The sequence below is a fragment of the Galeopterus variegatus genome, unplaced genomic scaffold (assembly GCF_000696425.1).
Source record: "Galeopterus variegatus unplaced genomic scaffold, G_variegatus-3.0.2 Scaffold1221, whole genome shotgun sequence".
NCBI lineage: Eukaryota > Metazoa > Chordata > Mammalia > Dermoptera > Cynocephalidae > Galeopterus > Galeopterus variegatus.
Genome location: NW_007727332.1, coordinates 392,885 through 408,195, shown reverse-complemented (window position 1 = coordinate 408,195; position 15,311 = coordinate 392,885). Strand labels below are relative to the sequence as shown.

The following is a 15,311-nucleotide window of genomic DNA, read 5'->3' as shown; positions in this document are numbered from 1 at the left end:
TTTTTTTTTAAACATTCATTTTATGTGGTGAAAAAACACATAAAATTTATCATCTTCACCACTTTTAAGTATACAGTTTAGTAGTGTTAAGTATATGTACATTGTTGTGAAACAACTGATGTTACTTTCTTTTTTTTTTTCCTTTTTGTCTCTTTTTTACTGACCGGCAACGGGATCGCAACCCTCGGTGTTGCGCCCGCACTGCGCTCAGCCAGTGAGTGGGAACCGGTCTCCACATGGGATCCGAACCCTCGACGGGAGCGCACCGCGCTCCCAAGCAGCGCACTCTCCAGTGCGCCACCGGGCCGGCCCTGATGTTACTTTCAGTACATCTTTTTTTAATCTTCCAAATCAAGATGATATTAAAATTGATGGAGGGGGCTGGTTGGTTAGCTCAGTTGGTTGGAGCACAGCCTTATGACACCAAGGTCACGGGTTCAGATCCCCATCTGGCCAGCTGCCAAGAAAATAAAAAAAATAAATTGGTGGAACTTCTATTCCCAGTAGCATGGTTCTTGGGGGTCCTATTGCTACAAATCAGCTAGATCTTGGATAAAACATAATTTTTGTTGCACTGCCAGGATCACAGGAAGTGAGGGAAATCTCTGAGAGGTTGTTTAGAGGATTAAACACATTAATGTATGTGGAGCACTTAGCTGAATAAGTAACAGCTCTTAACACTGAAAAGTCAGAAACAAACTGAGCTCAGTAAGAGAGCAGTTACTATAATGAACTATTATGCCATTAATTAGTGTTTGGAGAATATTTAATGACAGAAAAATGCTTACAATTTAATGTCAAGTTAAAAATAACAAGAAATTATCTCAGTTGGTTAAAGCATGGTGCTGGTAACACCACGGTCTGGGGTTTGATCCCTATACCAGCCAGCTACCAAAACAATTAAAAATTTAAAAAAAAAAAAGAGGCAAAGTTATATAATAATGCTAATAAAAATTATGTTGTTAGCCCTCAATATGTTTCAGGCACTATGTGAAGTATTTTTACATACATGGTCTTATTAAATCCTTACCACAAGCATACAAACTTGGTACATTGTCCCCATTTTAGAAGTAAGGAAACTGGGCCGGTCTGTGGCTCACTCGGTAGTGCAGTGCTGATAACACCAAGGCCACGGGTTCGGATCCCATATAGGGATGGCCGGTTTGCTCACTGGCTGAGCATGGTGCTGACAACACCAAGCCAAGGGTTGAGATCCCCTTACCGGTCATCTTTTAAAAAAAAAAAGAAGTAAGGAAACTGAGCTCTGGGGAGGGAATAACTTGCATAGTATTCTACAACTATTAAGTATCAGATGGGACCGAAGTTTTGTTCTGACTCCCTATCACTGTGCTCAAACAAAACAAACAATTGTGAATAACAACAATGCGCATATACACAGTAACCTATACAAACTAGAAGAAAGTATGTAAAAATGCTAAGTGTCATTAGTTCTGGATGGTAAGTTTACTTGTGTTTTTTTGTCTTATTAAAAACCTTCCAGGGCCAGTCCATGGCTCACTTGGGAGAGTGTGGTGCTGATAACACCAAGGCCACGGGTTCAGATCCCTATGTAGGGATGGCCGGTTAGCTCACTTGGGAGAGCATGGTGCTGACAACACCAAGTCAAGGGTTAAGATCCCCTTGCCGGTCATCTTTTAGGAAAAAAACAATAAAACAAATTACATTTCCTTTTTGGCAAGTAATCCATATGTAGAATTTTTCAAAAACTAGTACTCTTCTCAAAATAATATTTAAGTTAAATGTATTCACAATAAAAATGAAGTTAATCTGGAAGAGAAATTCACAATAATGAGCAAGGGGATTCCGTAAATGAACCATGAAGGGAAATTTATGATCTAGATATCTGAACGTAATATAAAACTATAGAAATTATGAAACTGTGATATTGGCACAGTAATAGACAAATGGAAGAATGAAATGGGAAAGCACAGACATAGATCAATTTGTGTCAGTGGGAATTTTCTCTATGATGGAGATGGCCCTTTACATTACTTGGAAAATTAGACTGTTACAGTCAGTAAGTGGTGTTGGAATAATTGAATATACTTATGGAAAAACATAAGGTTGCATCTTTACTTCATACTTTACACACATAATTTTCAGGTGAATTAAAGGTTTAAATACAAAAATTAAAATTAGAAAAGTATTAGGGAAAAAATACTGACTTGGGGTATGATAAAAGAGACAAAAACCTAAAAGCATAAAAGAACAATTGGTGGATTTACTTCAGAAAATGAAAAGCTTAGGAAGTAACAGAGGCATTATAGACAAAATTAAAAAACAAGCATGATTGGATCCCCATACCGGCCAGTCATGGGGGGGGAAAAAAAAAAGACAAGTGTCAGAATGAAAGAAAATATTTGTAATTTATGTAACAGATAAAAAGCATTAACACCTAAATATGTGAAAATATGCCTACAAAAAAGAGGCTAAGAACAGAAGCCAGTACACAATAAGTACAAATAGCTGGTAAACATGAGAGGTGTTCAGAGAAATTCATATTTAAGCCAGATACCATTTTTCACATATCAGATTGAAGAAAACTTAAGATTGATAAGCAGGATTAACAAAGGTATGGAAAAATGAGTACTCTCACATATGATCAGTAGGAAGAGTAATGGTTTTTGTTACAGACATTTTAGGGGACTCTCTGCTACTACAGAAATATGAGTACTTCGGGGCCGGCCCGGTGGCGCACTGGATAGTGCGCTGCTTGGGAAGCGCGGCGGCGCTCCCGCCCGAGGGTTCGGATCCCACATGCAGACCGGTTCCCGCTCACTGGCTGAGCGAGGCGCGGGAGCGACGCCGAGGGTTGCGATCCAGAAAAGAGTTTTTAAATTTAATATTCTCATTTTAGAATGGAGGAAAAATTATGATCCCTGATAAAACTTCTCTAGAGTTGCTCTGTCAAGGATGTTCTGGTGATATCAGAAGTGCAATAAACAGCCTCCAGTTTTCTTCTTCAAAAGGTAACTATGAAAGATACATTCATAGAGCATTATATAGGTGACTAACTTTCTCCTAATAATTCATGAAATAAAATCAAACTAAACATAGTTTAACTTATAATTGGTACAGCAGTCCCCTCTTACCTGTAGGGGATGTGTTTCAAGACCCCCAGTGGATGCCTGAAACCACAGATAGTACCAAACTCTGTATATGTATGCCATGTATTTTTTTCTATGTATACATACCAATGATAAAGTTTAATTTGTCAGTTAGGCACAGTAAGAGATTAACAACAATAACTAACAATAAAATAAAACAATTATAACAATATGTCAGCATCATTACTCTTGCACTTTGGGGTCATTGTTAAGTAAAATAAGGGTTACTTAAAACACAAGCACTGTGGGCCGAGCCCGTGGCGCACTCGGGAGAGTACCGCGCTGGGAGCGCAGCAGCGTTCCCGCGGCGGGTTCGGATCCTATATAGGGATGGCCGGTGCGCTCATTGGCTGAGCGCAGTGCGGCTGGTCTCAAAAAGGACAAAAAAAAAAAGAATCTAATTTACTTCTATTAAGTTGTAAAAAATGTGTTTGGGTGTTTTTTAATATGTGAAAGAAAAGAGTTTTTAAATTTAATATTCTCATTTTAGAATGGAGGAAAAATTATGATCCCTGATAAAACTTCTCTAGAGTTGCTCTGTCAAGGATGTTCTGGTGATATCAGAAGTGCAATAAACAGCCTCCAGTTTTCTTCTTCAAAAGGTAACTATGAAAGATACATTCATAGAGCATTATATAGGTGACTAACTTTCTCCTAATAATTCATGAAATAAAATCAAACTAAACATAGTTTAACTTATAATTGGTACAGCAGTCCCCTCTTACCTGTAGGGGATGTGTTTCAAGACCCCCAGTGGATGCCTGAAACCACAGATAGTACCAAACTCTGTATATGTATGCCATGTATTTTTTTCTATGTATACATACCAATGATAAAGTTTAATTTGTCAGTTAGGCACAGTAAGAGATTAACAACAATAACTAACAATAAAATAAAACAATTATAACAATATGTCAGCATCATTACTCTTGCACTTTGGGGTCATTGTTAAGTAAAATAAGGGTTACTTAAAACACAAGCACTGTGGGCCGAGCCCGTGGCGCACTCGGGAGAGTGCCGCGCTGGGAGCGCAGCAGCATTCCCGCGGCGGGTTCGGATCCTATATAGGGATGGCCGGTGCGCTCACTGGCTGAGCGTGGTGCGGCTGATCTCAAAAAAAAAAAAAAAAAAAACAGCGTGCAATTTAAAAACAGCGTGCAATTTAAAACATGTAGTGTTTATACCTGGGATTTTCCATTAAATATTTTGGGACTGTGATTGACCCAGGTAATAATTTATATGATATGTTCAATTAATTTCCCCTCATTAATATGTAAAAAGGGTAAAGAGCCATGGTATAATAAAAAGATAGCTCCACTTAAGACAGTGAGTTATATTTTTACTCTGATGATCATAGTTCACTGCACAGTCCTCATCAGAAAGCATTTAGCAAGCTATTTACTTGATGCTTAACACTGATGATTTGACCTTAAAGAAATAAAAGCCATTTTTGGAGTTCTCAAAACCTACCTGAAATCCTAGTGTTTCTGCCCACGAGAGTAACCTGTTCATTTATTTTGCGTCTTTGTTTTTCAAAATAACTGTAAAGGCATAGGCAGCCTCTGTAACAACTAAACCCAGAATTCTGCTTATTCTTTGGAAACATAAATGTAAATGGTGCTTAGGTTCAGCACTGGAATTATAAGTTAGGAATGCTGAAGTGCACCAGTTAGAGATCCTAACTGCTATTTATAACATTAATAACAGAAATTTTAAAGAAAAGAAAATAAGAATTTTTGAGCAGGCCAGGAACTGTGTTAACAATTGTATGTTTTTTCATTTAATTTCAGAATAGCCTAATGAGATAGACAATACTATGATTCAAGTCCAGATCCTGTGTTCTTTCTGCTATTCAAGGCTGCTTTTAAGTCACGCATTATGAGTTTTGTTTTGTTTTGTTTTGTTTTTTAAAAGATGACTGGTAAGGGGATCTTAACCCTTGACTTATCACGCATTATGAGTTTTGTTTTGTTTTGTTTTGTTTTTTAAAAGATGACTGGTGGGGCCGGCCCGGTGGCGCACTGGATAGTGCGCCGCTTGGGAAGCGCGGCGGCGCTCCCGTCCGAGGGTTCGGATCCCCCTACCATCCCTATAAGGGATCTGAACCTGCGGCCTTGGTGTTATCAGCACCATACTCTGCCTAGTGAGCCACGGGCTGGCCCTCGCATTCTGAGTTTTAAACAGTAGACTTACAAATGAAATTTGAACACAGGCACATTCATAAATTGGGGACTGCTGAAATCCGTAGAGAAGTAATAAAGCATAGTTATTAAGCATAGATTATAGAAGCAGACTGCCTAGATTCAAATCACTCACTCACTGATGTCCTTGAGCCAGTTATTTAACCTCTTTATATCTCATTTTTTTAATTAGTGTAATAATAGTTCTCCCCTCATAGGGTTGTTATGGGGACTAAATTAGTTAGTATGTATCATGAGCCAAGAACAGTACTCTGCACGTAATACAATGAGAAACCAAGATGATAGGACTATATTAGTTTGCCATTGTGTGTGTGAAAATTTGAAATCTGTGTCATGAGATGCTTTTAAGTAACATTTTATTCCGTTTTAATAGTGTCAGTAACCCAAAGAGGACTCTAATTCAGTTCATGTATATTATAATTATTGTTTATTAGAAAAATATATTTTAATTGGAATATTTAGTGTAACTGTATCTATATTTTCTTTGTTTTAATTTTCATATTTTAACTTTATTTTAAATATTGTCACTTGGGTGTATATTATTTAGGAGAGAACAATTTTTGGCCAAGGAAAAAAGGAGTGTCATTAAAATCAGATGCTGCACTGTCAAAATCAAAACGAAGAAAAAAACCCGATAGGATTTTTGAAAATCAAGAGGTCCAAGCTATTGGTGGCAAAGATGTTTCTCTCTTTCTCTTCAGAGCTTTGGGGAAAATTCTGTATTGTAAAAGTAAGAAATTTTATACATTTTTTTAATCTGTTGGGTATTAGTCTTACAATAGAAATAAAATACCACTTTTTAAAAAATGTCATGTTATTTGATTCTTTTACAAAAAAGAGATAGGGATAGGTCAGATACTGGCAAGGCCTAAAACATAGCAGGAAAATGTATTTAGAGTATTTTCTGTCTATGAGCAGGATTAAAGAGAAACGGACTACTGTAGGTCATATCCATGTCTGTAAATCTTTAAGATTATAGTTTACTGAAGGTAAGAAGACATCAGTCCATCTAGACTTTCAGTGGCAAGTGTTGGTAGCCCTAAGCCCTCTTAGCACTGGGCTCTAGCCACTAGAGCCCTAGACAAATTGCCGGGTAGCTTAAGGTTTCTTTCAGCCCTCTTACATTTCTCTGTACTCTTCACTAGCTTGCTGTCTCCCCAGACAGATGTGCTTTGCCACCTGTAGTCTTTGATTCCTGCTCTCCCTCAGTTCCTCTACCCCCTATTACCCATCTCCAATCTCCCAAATTGTTTCTCCTTTTAATAAAATTCCAAGCTCTTGTTCCTTATGTAGTAAATACGTGTTTTCAGTTTTACAATCCTGAAGGAAGAACATTGGGAATTGTAGATGGAAATCTTCAAGCCACCTGAGGAAAATGAAATGGGCATCACTTAAGTGGCAGCGAAGACACTCTTCTGTCCCTGGATCCTCTTATCTTTGAACCTCAGTGACCATTCCCATGTGATTCTTTTCTTTTCACCTTTTTTTTTTCCCTACCCAACATTCATTTGTAATTTTTTGCATTAGGGAATGTGGTTCCCATTCTCTCATGCAGAGAGCAGTACCTTCCTACATATAGTAAATAGAATGGTGAAGAACTATACTGAAATGATAATGCAGAGCTGGAAAAGGAGAAATGGGGAGTGCTTTGAGAAATGGAATATTTTAAGCCTAGAAAAGCCATAATCCAGGCATCAGAATTCTAAGTTTAGTTCTTGCTAATAATGATAAAATAGGCACCTCACATAAGCTTCCAGGTATTTTGTTGGTTTTGTTTTTTATTTTTAACAGCTTAATTGGTATTTTGGCATTATGTGTCTAAAGTGTTGAAAATCTTCAAATAAGAAGTGCTATATAATTACAAAGATGGTATTATCTTTAATAATTCCTGAAATTTTTTTATAGGAGCATCTTTAACAGAATTAGACTCACCTCGGTTGCCTCCTCATTTATCAGAGTATGAACGGGATACATTACTTGTTCAACCTGAGGTAAGGTCTTTAATAACACTTAATACTGTTTAAAGGATGTATTATATGTTATTTGTGTCAGTATATAATCTAACCAATACAGTTTTGCTAAAATTATATATATATGCCTCTTTTTATAGGAAGTAGTAGAAATGTCACACATGCCAGGAGAGTTATTTAATTTATATCTTCATCAAAACTACATAGATTTCTTCACCGAAGTAGATGATCTCGTGAGAGCCACTGAATTTCTGAGTTTTGCAGATATCCTCAGTGGTGACTGGAATGTAAGACCATTTGACTTAAATATTTTCGTTTATGAGTATTTCCACTGAATTGAGAAAAGAAAGTTTACTTTTATCCCTAGTTGTTTAACAGTATTTTACATGACTCTTCTTAATAACTATGCTGCGATTAATTCATCCAGCCTAGTGTTTGTTCTGAAGCTTCAGTAGTTAATCTGTTTTTTCTGATTAATATAGCATCAATTTTTTCTGAAGTTATTTTCATATTTTAAAATTGATATATACTTAGAAAATTTGACAACCATTGAAAATTAGATAGAAGGGAAAGAACTATACATCTTGCTGTACTTTCTGCTAGGTTTTTTTTTGGTGGCTGACCTATTTGGGGATCCAGACCCTTGACCTTGGTGTTGTCAGCACCTTGCTCTAACCACGTGAGCTAACTGGCCAGCCCTCTGCTAGTTTTTATTTTTATTTTTTTACATATTTGGAATTATTTACTATAAAATTTGTATTTTTTCTTAATGACTTAACATTGCTGAATAATTAGAAAGAAATTGAAACATCATGACACAGCACTTACACATGCCTGCATAAGGACATTGTTTTTTTTTTTTTTTTTTTTTGAAAGATGACCGGTAAGGGGGATCTTAACCCTCGACTTGGTGTTGTCAGCACCATGCTCAGCCTGTGAGCGAACCGGCCATCCCTATATGGGATCCGAACCCGTGGCCTTGGTGTTATCAGCACCGCACTCTACCGAGTGAGCCACAGGCCGGCCCAGGACATTGTTTTATTACAACCACAATAGCATTATTACACCTAAGAAAGTTAACATTGATTTGGTAATATATTGTTCCTATTCTGAGTTCCCCAGTTGCCTCAAAAATATATTTAAAGTTGTTTCCCACACCCCTGTCCAACAGCCAATTAGAGTTCACACACTACGTTGTGCTCACTTCGGCAACACATATACTAGAGTTCACACACTACATTTGATTGTTTTGTCTCAATTGAATTTTCCTTGAATAATTTTGTAGCACTATTATTTTTAGGGCGGTGGTGTTGAAAAAAGTGAACATATACACACTGTACACAATTATTGAAAATCAACATTGTACCCCACATGTATGTATAATAAAAAATAAATTTAAAAAAAAGAAAAAAGTGAACATATAGAAATTAAATAATCTTTTTTTATGTGTTAGTAGTACCAGTGATAACTATTTTGTAAATCTCTTATTTTCTTTATTTCACATTTTGTCTCATTTGTCAGATACGTTCTTTACTCAGGGAATATAGTACATCTATAGCCACAAGAGGTGTGATACATTCCAACAAAGCCCGAGGATTTGCTCATTGCCAAGGCGGAGGATCCAGTTTTCGTCCCTTGCACAAACCCCAGTGGTTTCTAATAAGTAAAAAGGTAAAAAAAGAATTGTACACTTTTGGTAGGTGAATTTATGATATGTGAATTATATCTCAATAAAACTGTTATTTTTTTTTAAAGTAAAAGAAAAATGGTTTGTCTTTAGTAAAATAGTTGCTAAGGCCTATGATTTTCTTAGAATTATGATAAAATATGTAGAGAGCAATCTTCTTATGCTTAGACATTTTTTTGAGGGAAAAAGCACTAAAAAAAAAAGCACTTTTATTGGAATCAAAGTATAGTTATATTTTAATTTTAATTAAGGGCCGGCCCAGTGGCGCACTGGATAGTGCGCCGCTTGGGAGCACGGCGGCGCTCCCGCCGAGGGTTCGGATTCCATGTGGAGACCGGTTCCCGCTCACTGGCTGAGCGCGGAGCGGGCGCAGCACCGAGGGTTGCAGTCCCGTTGCCGGTCCCCGGTACGGGCACGACACTGAGGGTTGTGATCCCGTTACCGGTCAGTAAAAAAGACAAAAAGGAAAAAAATAATAATTAAATAAATAAATAAATAAACCCTGGTATACAAAATTTCAGTTACACAGGAGGAATAAGTTCAAGAGAGATATTGTACAAGTACACATGGTAGACTGTAGTTAATAACAATGTATTATATACTTGAAATCCCTAAGACAGTAGATTTTAAGTGATCTTACCATTAAAAAATGATAAATATGTGAGGTTATGCATATGTAAGTTACTTCAATTTAGCCATTCCACTGTGTTTATGTATTTCAAAACATCATGTTCTACACCATAAATATATACTATGTTCATCAATTTAAATAAACTCAATAAACAAATCAATAAAAAAGAAAAGAAATACTGACTTTGCCTCTAACCATCTGGACAAATTATTTTACTTAATTTGCTAATAAAAAAGAAAAGAAAAGAAATACTGACTTTGCCTCTAACCATCTGGACAAATTATTTTACTTAATTTGCTCTTAAGTCTCCACAGCTATCACTGTAAAAGATTGAATTATTTAGAGGCTGAAAATGGGTGGCCCATGAGTTATATACAACAGATTTTTAAAATTAATTGCCAGTCTTTAAAAATTAGTATAATAATTCAATCTCATATGAATTTCTGGCTTCAGAATTTCTGAAATCTCTTTTAAAAAAAAATGGAAGGTGAGGTCACGCTGGCTCATACTTCTACATGGCAGCAGTCAGCTCAAGCCAAGTAGCATCTGCCACTTTGAGACACGAGTAGTAGACAGTACTGTCTCCAGCTAGTCCACTCACTTATATTACCTGCCTGACTGCTGTAATATCTGAGTTTGTGACCCCTATATTGGGTCATCTATAAGATATCTTCCAGTTCTAAAATCATATGGCTAAGTATGATCATCCTATAATTCATTAGCTAAGAAATTTTTTCCAACAGATTTCTTAGAGAGTTTTAAGACTTTAAAGAAATTTATGTCCCTTCTTGACTTGCTTTACTCTTTATAACACATATATTAATTTTGCATATAGCTACATATGAATTATCTAAGACTGTAAGCTCCTTGAAAGCAGGGATTGTGCTTATTTCACAAAGAAACAGTATTCTCATGTACTTTGTGATGTGTGTATGCTCAAACAGAATTCCTTTGATTTTTAAGTTTGTTTTTCTTATACAGTATGCCTCTTTTAAAAAAATTCTTAAGTCAAATATGAAGTGGTTGTATAGGCATAATGCTTTATTAGATAATGCTAGGAAAAGTATAAAGGAATAATGAGATAAACCGTTTAAAATACATTTGTTGTATATAAACCCACACACTTTGTCATGTAATAATAAACTTAGTTTTTCTAGGAATACATTAACCAAATTTTTTACTTTTCTTTCATTTTTTTTTTCCTTTTCTATGTAGTATCGGGAAAACTGCCTGACAGCAAAAGCACTTTTTTCTGACTTCTGCCTACCAGCTTTGTGCCTCCAAACTCAGTTGTTGCCATACCTTGCTCTGCTAACCATTCCAATGAGAAATCAAGGTAATAACATGGATTTTTCTTTTCCCCAAGAAGTGCTTGGTATCAGTATCTTTTTTGTGGGTCAGCTCATTGCTGTGTAGTAGTAAGATGAGTTTTTTCCCTTTTCTTTATTTTTTGATCCAGAATTAATGCATTCTTTTTGTTTAAAAAAAAATAAATACAGAAGTATATAAAGTAAAAATTGTAAGTACCTCCCCTATAACCACAGGTTGCTTTTGGCAGGTTAGTGCAAATTCTTCCAGACTTCTTGTGTGTGTGTGTGTGTGTGTGTATAGAAACATACAGAATGAGAAAAGCTTTAATTTATGTATGTCACTTACCATGGATAACCTTCCATATTTTATGAGTTAATGTCAAAACATCAATGCTAAATAAAGTATATTTAAGTCTCTTTTTTTCAAAATATATAATAATTTTATTTAGCCTTATTGATATATATTTTGGTTGATTTCAGTATTACAAATGATGTCCATTAATAGTAAGTTTAGATTGTATTTCCAAGTTTTAAAATTATAAATAATGCTACAAGCAACATTAGTATACCTGTATCAGTGCACACTTGCATATTACCTCTTAAGAGATCTGCCTTTTTATGAACTTTATTAATTTTTCTACCAGTTGTTTCTCTTTTTTAATGTGTATTTTAAGAGCCACATTTTACTAACAGTTACATGTTTGTGTTGCTGATCTTCAAGATAGAAAACAGAATTTATGTAATATTTAAAATATTGGTAATCAACCACATAGTTTACCTTATAAGTGATCAGAAGAGAGGATTATAGAGTAAATGTCTGCTTTAATACAATAGTTTCATCTTATGACTTTTGTGAGTATTGGTACTTGAAGTTTTTAAAAAGTAAATTCAGGGGCCGGCCCGGTGGCGCACTGCTACAGTGCGCCGCTTGGGAGCGTGTTGGCGCTCCCGCCAAGGGTTCAGATCCCACATACAGACTGGCTGCTCACTGGCTGAATGTGAGGTACGGGCGCAACACCGAGGGTTGCGATCCCGTTGCCGGTCCCGGTCCGGTACGGGCGTGACACTGAGGGTTGCGATCCGTTGCCGGTCACGAAAAAAGACAAAAAGGAAAAAAAAAAGTATATTCATAGGCAAAAGTGGGATAACTTGGGCAGTGGACATGATTAACTCGTGGATCATAATCCAGAGATTTCCCTATCCTTGCCAATTTTTTTTAAGGTTACACTAGTTTTTTAACTTTATTTTGAAATAATTTCAAATTTAGAGAAAAGATGCAAGAAGAGTACAGGGGTTCTTGTATACCCTTCACCAGGATTCTTCAGTGTTAAATTTTTGCCATATTTGACTTATATTCTCTTTCTCTCTTTCTATACACACAAGCATACACATATATGTATTTTTTTCCTGAACCATGTTTGAGCAAATTGCAGGCATGATATCCTATTATTGTTAAACACTTCAGTCTGTACTTCTGAAAACAAGGACATTCTCCTACATAACCACAGCATGCACATCAACATGAGGAAATTAACATTGTTATTGTAATACCATTTATTTTATAGACCCCATTCAAATTTTGCCAGTTGTCCTAATAATATCCTTTGTAAAATAACAACTTTTTATTCCCTTTTTCTTCTTTCTTGAAAACCCAATGATTTTCAAAAACCCAATGCAAAATCACATAATGTATTTAGTTGTTTAGTTGCCATGTCCCTTTAGTCTTTGATATGGGCCAATTCAATTCGTAAGTTTTTCTTTGTCTGTGACATTTTTAAAAATTCTTTTAAAAACATATCCAATTTGTCTGGATGTCCATGACATTTTGAAAACATATACAACAGTTACTGTGTAGGTGATCCTTCAATTTGGGTTTGTCTGGTGATTCCTCATGATTGGATTCAGGATATGTATTTTTGGCAGGAATACTAGTATCACTAGAAGTGATGCTGTGTTCTTCTCAGTGCATCATGTCAGAAGAATATGATGTTTATCCAATTACTGGTGAAGTTAACTTTTATCATTTGGTAGATGATCTCTCTCAGGTTTTTCAGTGTAAAGTTAATAAGTATTTTATGGGGAGATACTCTGAGACTATGTAAATATCCTATGTCTTGTTAAGATTTCACCCATTGTTATAGCATCCATTGAATATTATGTCCTGAATCTGTGATGCTTGACAAATGGTGGTTTTTTATTTTTATTTTTATTTTTATTTTTTTTCCTTTTTCGTGTCCGGCAACGGATCGCAACCCTCAGTGTCGCGCCCGTACCGGACCGGGACCGGCAACGGGATCACAACCCTCGGTGTTGTGCCCGCACCTCGCTCAGCCAGTGAGCGGGAACCAGTCTGTATGTGGGATCCAAACCCTCGGCAGGAGCACCGCTGCGCTCCCAAGCGGCGCACTGTAGCAGTGCGCCACCGGGCCGGCCCCAAATGGTGGTTTTTTTAAAATGCCATCATTTCTTCTGTATTTGTGTTGGTAAATTGTACTGGAAGGTATAGCTTGCCTTCTCTTCCACTTATTTATTTGTTTGTTTATTCACTAATATTAGTATGGACTCTGGATTTCTATTTTTCCAGTTGTAGTTCCTTGCTGTCATCATTTATTTTGGTCTCAAATTGTCCAGTGCTGCAGTGAGCTAACTCCGTATCTTTTGTTATGTCCCTCTTACCTCTTTGAATACTGTTTTTCAGAAACAAAATGTTTCAATATCATTTTTTACTTTCCCTGCCCCGGCCCTGAAATCAGAAACCTCAAGGAGCTCTGATTCCTTAGAGGGAATGGTATTTAGAAAGTAGGATCTGGGCACTAGGTATGGTCACTACTACTGAAGTATCGTTCCTAGGCTTTTTCAGCAGAACAAAACAAAAAATGGGGTCTATAAAATAAATGGTATTACAATAGCAATGTTAATTTCCTCATGTGTGTGTGTGTGTGTGTGTGTGTGTGTGTGTGTGTGTGTAAAACATGAGTTTACAGCAGTACCTTCAATTTCAATCTTAACACCACAGAGTTTATTCTAACCTTACCCCTTTCCATATTTGTACCTCCCTTTTTGAACAATGAAAAACCTATCTCCCATTTTCCTAAATGCAAATACTTATTTACTCAATTCCTCTGTATATAATCCATTTCCAGACAATGCAGGTTGTTCCTTCAGTCCCAGCCCTAATGCCACCAACTCACATAGGCTCAGCCAGCCATCTTCTACATTCCCACTCTTGCTGTGGGACCAAGAATCAGATTAGGAAGGGTCTCCTTGGACCAGGAGCATCATCACCTGAAGCCTGTGAGAAATGCAGAATCTCAGGCCTCACTCAAGACCTGCTGAATAAATCTGTACTTTAATAAGATTCTCTAGGTGATTCTTATGCATGAGGAATTTGAGGGGTACTGATTTAGATTATATATGTTTGGAATCATCTGGAAAATCATTTTATCCACTAGTTAAAAATTCAGATTCCAGGATCACAACACTAACTTTCCATATCAAAGAGCTGTGTATTTTATTTTTTTTATTTTTTATTTTTTCCCTTTTGTCTTTTTTCAGAGCTGTGTATTTTAAAATCCTGATTGTAGGCAACAAAAGCAAAAATAGATAAATGGGATTACATCAAAGTAAAAATCTTCTGCATAGCAAAAGAAATAATCAACACAGTGAACAGACAACCTACAGAGTGGGAGAAAATATTTGCAAACTATACATTTGATTAGGGGTTAACATCCAAAGTATCTAAGGAACTCTACTCAATAGCAAGAAAACAAATAACCAAATTGTAATGCAGGAGCCCCAGATCTAAAAGGGCACTCGTGTAATGTTTGCCTACTCCAAAAAATTCACCCAGTTGCTCAGTGGGTAGAGACATTGGTTTATTAAACTAACGAGAGTCACTGATGGCAGCCAAAGTCACTGACAGCAGCCTGTCAGTCAGAAAATCTGCGCTGCAATGGGATACATATACCAGTTATATAGTGAACAGACCAGAGTAGGAGTGTAAATCATTTTTAGGCTTACATGCAGACCCTCACCCCACTCACATAACTCAGAGTGCATGGGAGATCTGGCTGAGTAGATAAATTAATATACTCACTACTCTCCTGACACCAGACTGCTAGTTCACTTACTTAGGGTCCCTCCAGCTCTCTTTTTCTCTTCGAGGGCACATGCCTTTCCTTGGGTAACTACCTTGGCCAGGGGTAGTCTCCCAAGGGGGAGGAGGAACTCTGGTAAGCACAGGGAGGGGGGAATAAGGCTATGTCCAGCATTTACCCTATACCAATTTTATTTATTTATTTATTTTTATTTTTATTTTTATTTTTTTGTCTTTTGTCTTTTTTTCCGTGTCTGGCAACGGATCGCAACCCTCAGTGTTGCCCCC

General features: G+C 36.6%; 1 protein-coding gene across 1 annotated transcript in view; it reads left to right on the top strand.

Annotated features, from left to right (window-relative positions):
• The window catches only part of RAD17 (RAD17 homolog (S. pombe)), a 41,550-nt gene that overhangs the window by 15,422 nt on the left and 10,817 nt on the right, over positions 1 to 15,311 (top strand). Inside the window, exons 8-13 of the mRNA XM_008575648.1 lie at positions 2,879 to 2,990; positions 5,877 to 6,059; positions 7,235 to 7,320; positions 7,440 to 7,586; positions 8,821 to 8,970; positions 10,833 to 10,953. Of these exons, the coding sequence (XP_008573870.1) occupies positions 2,879 to 2,990; positions 5,877 to 6,059; positions 7,235 to 7,320; positions 7,440 to 7,586; positions 8,821 to 8,970; positions 10,833 to 10,953 (799 nt within the window). The remainder of the gene's footprint in view (positions 1 to 2,878; positions 2,991 to 5,876; positions 6,060 to 7,234; positions 7,321 to 7,439; positions 7,587 to 8,820; positions 8,971 to 10,832; positions 10,954 to 15,311) is intronic.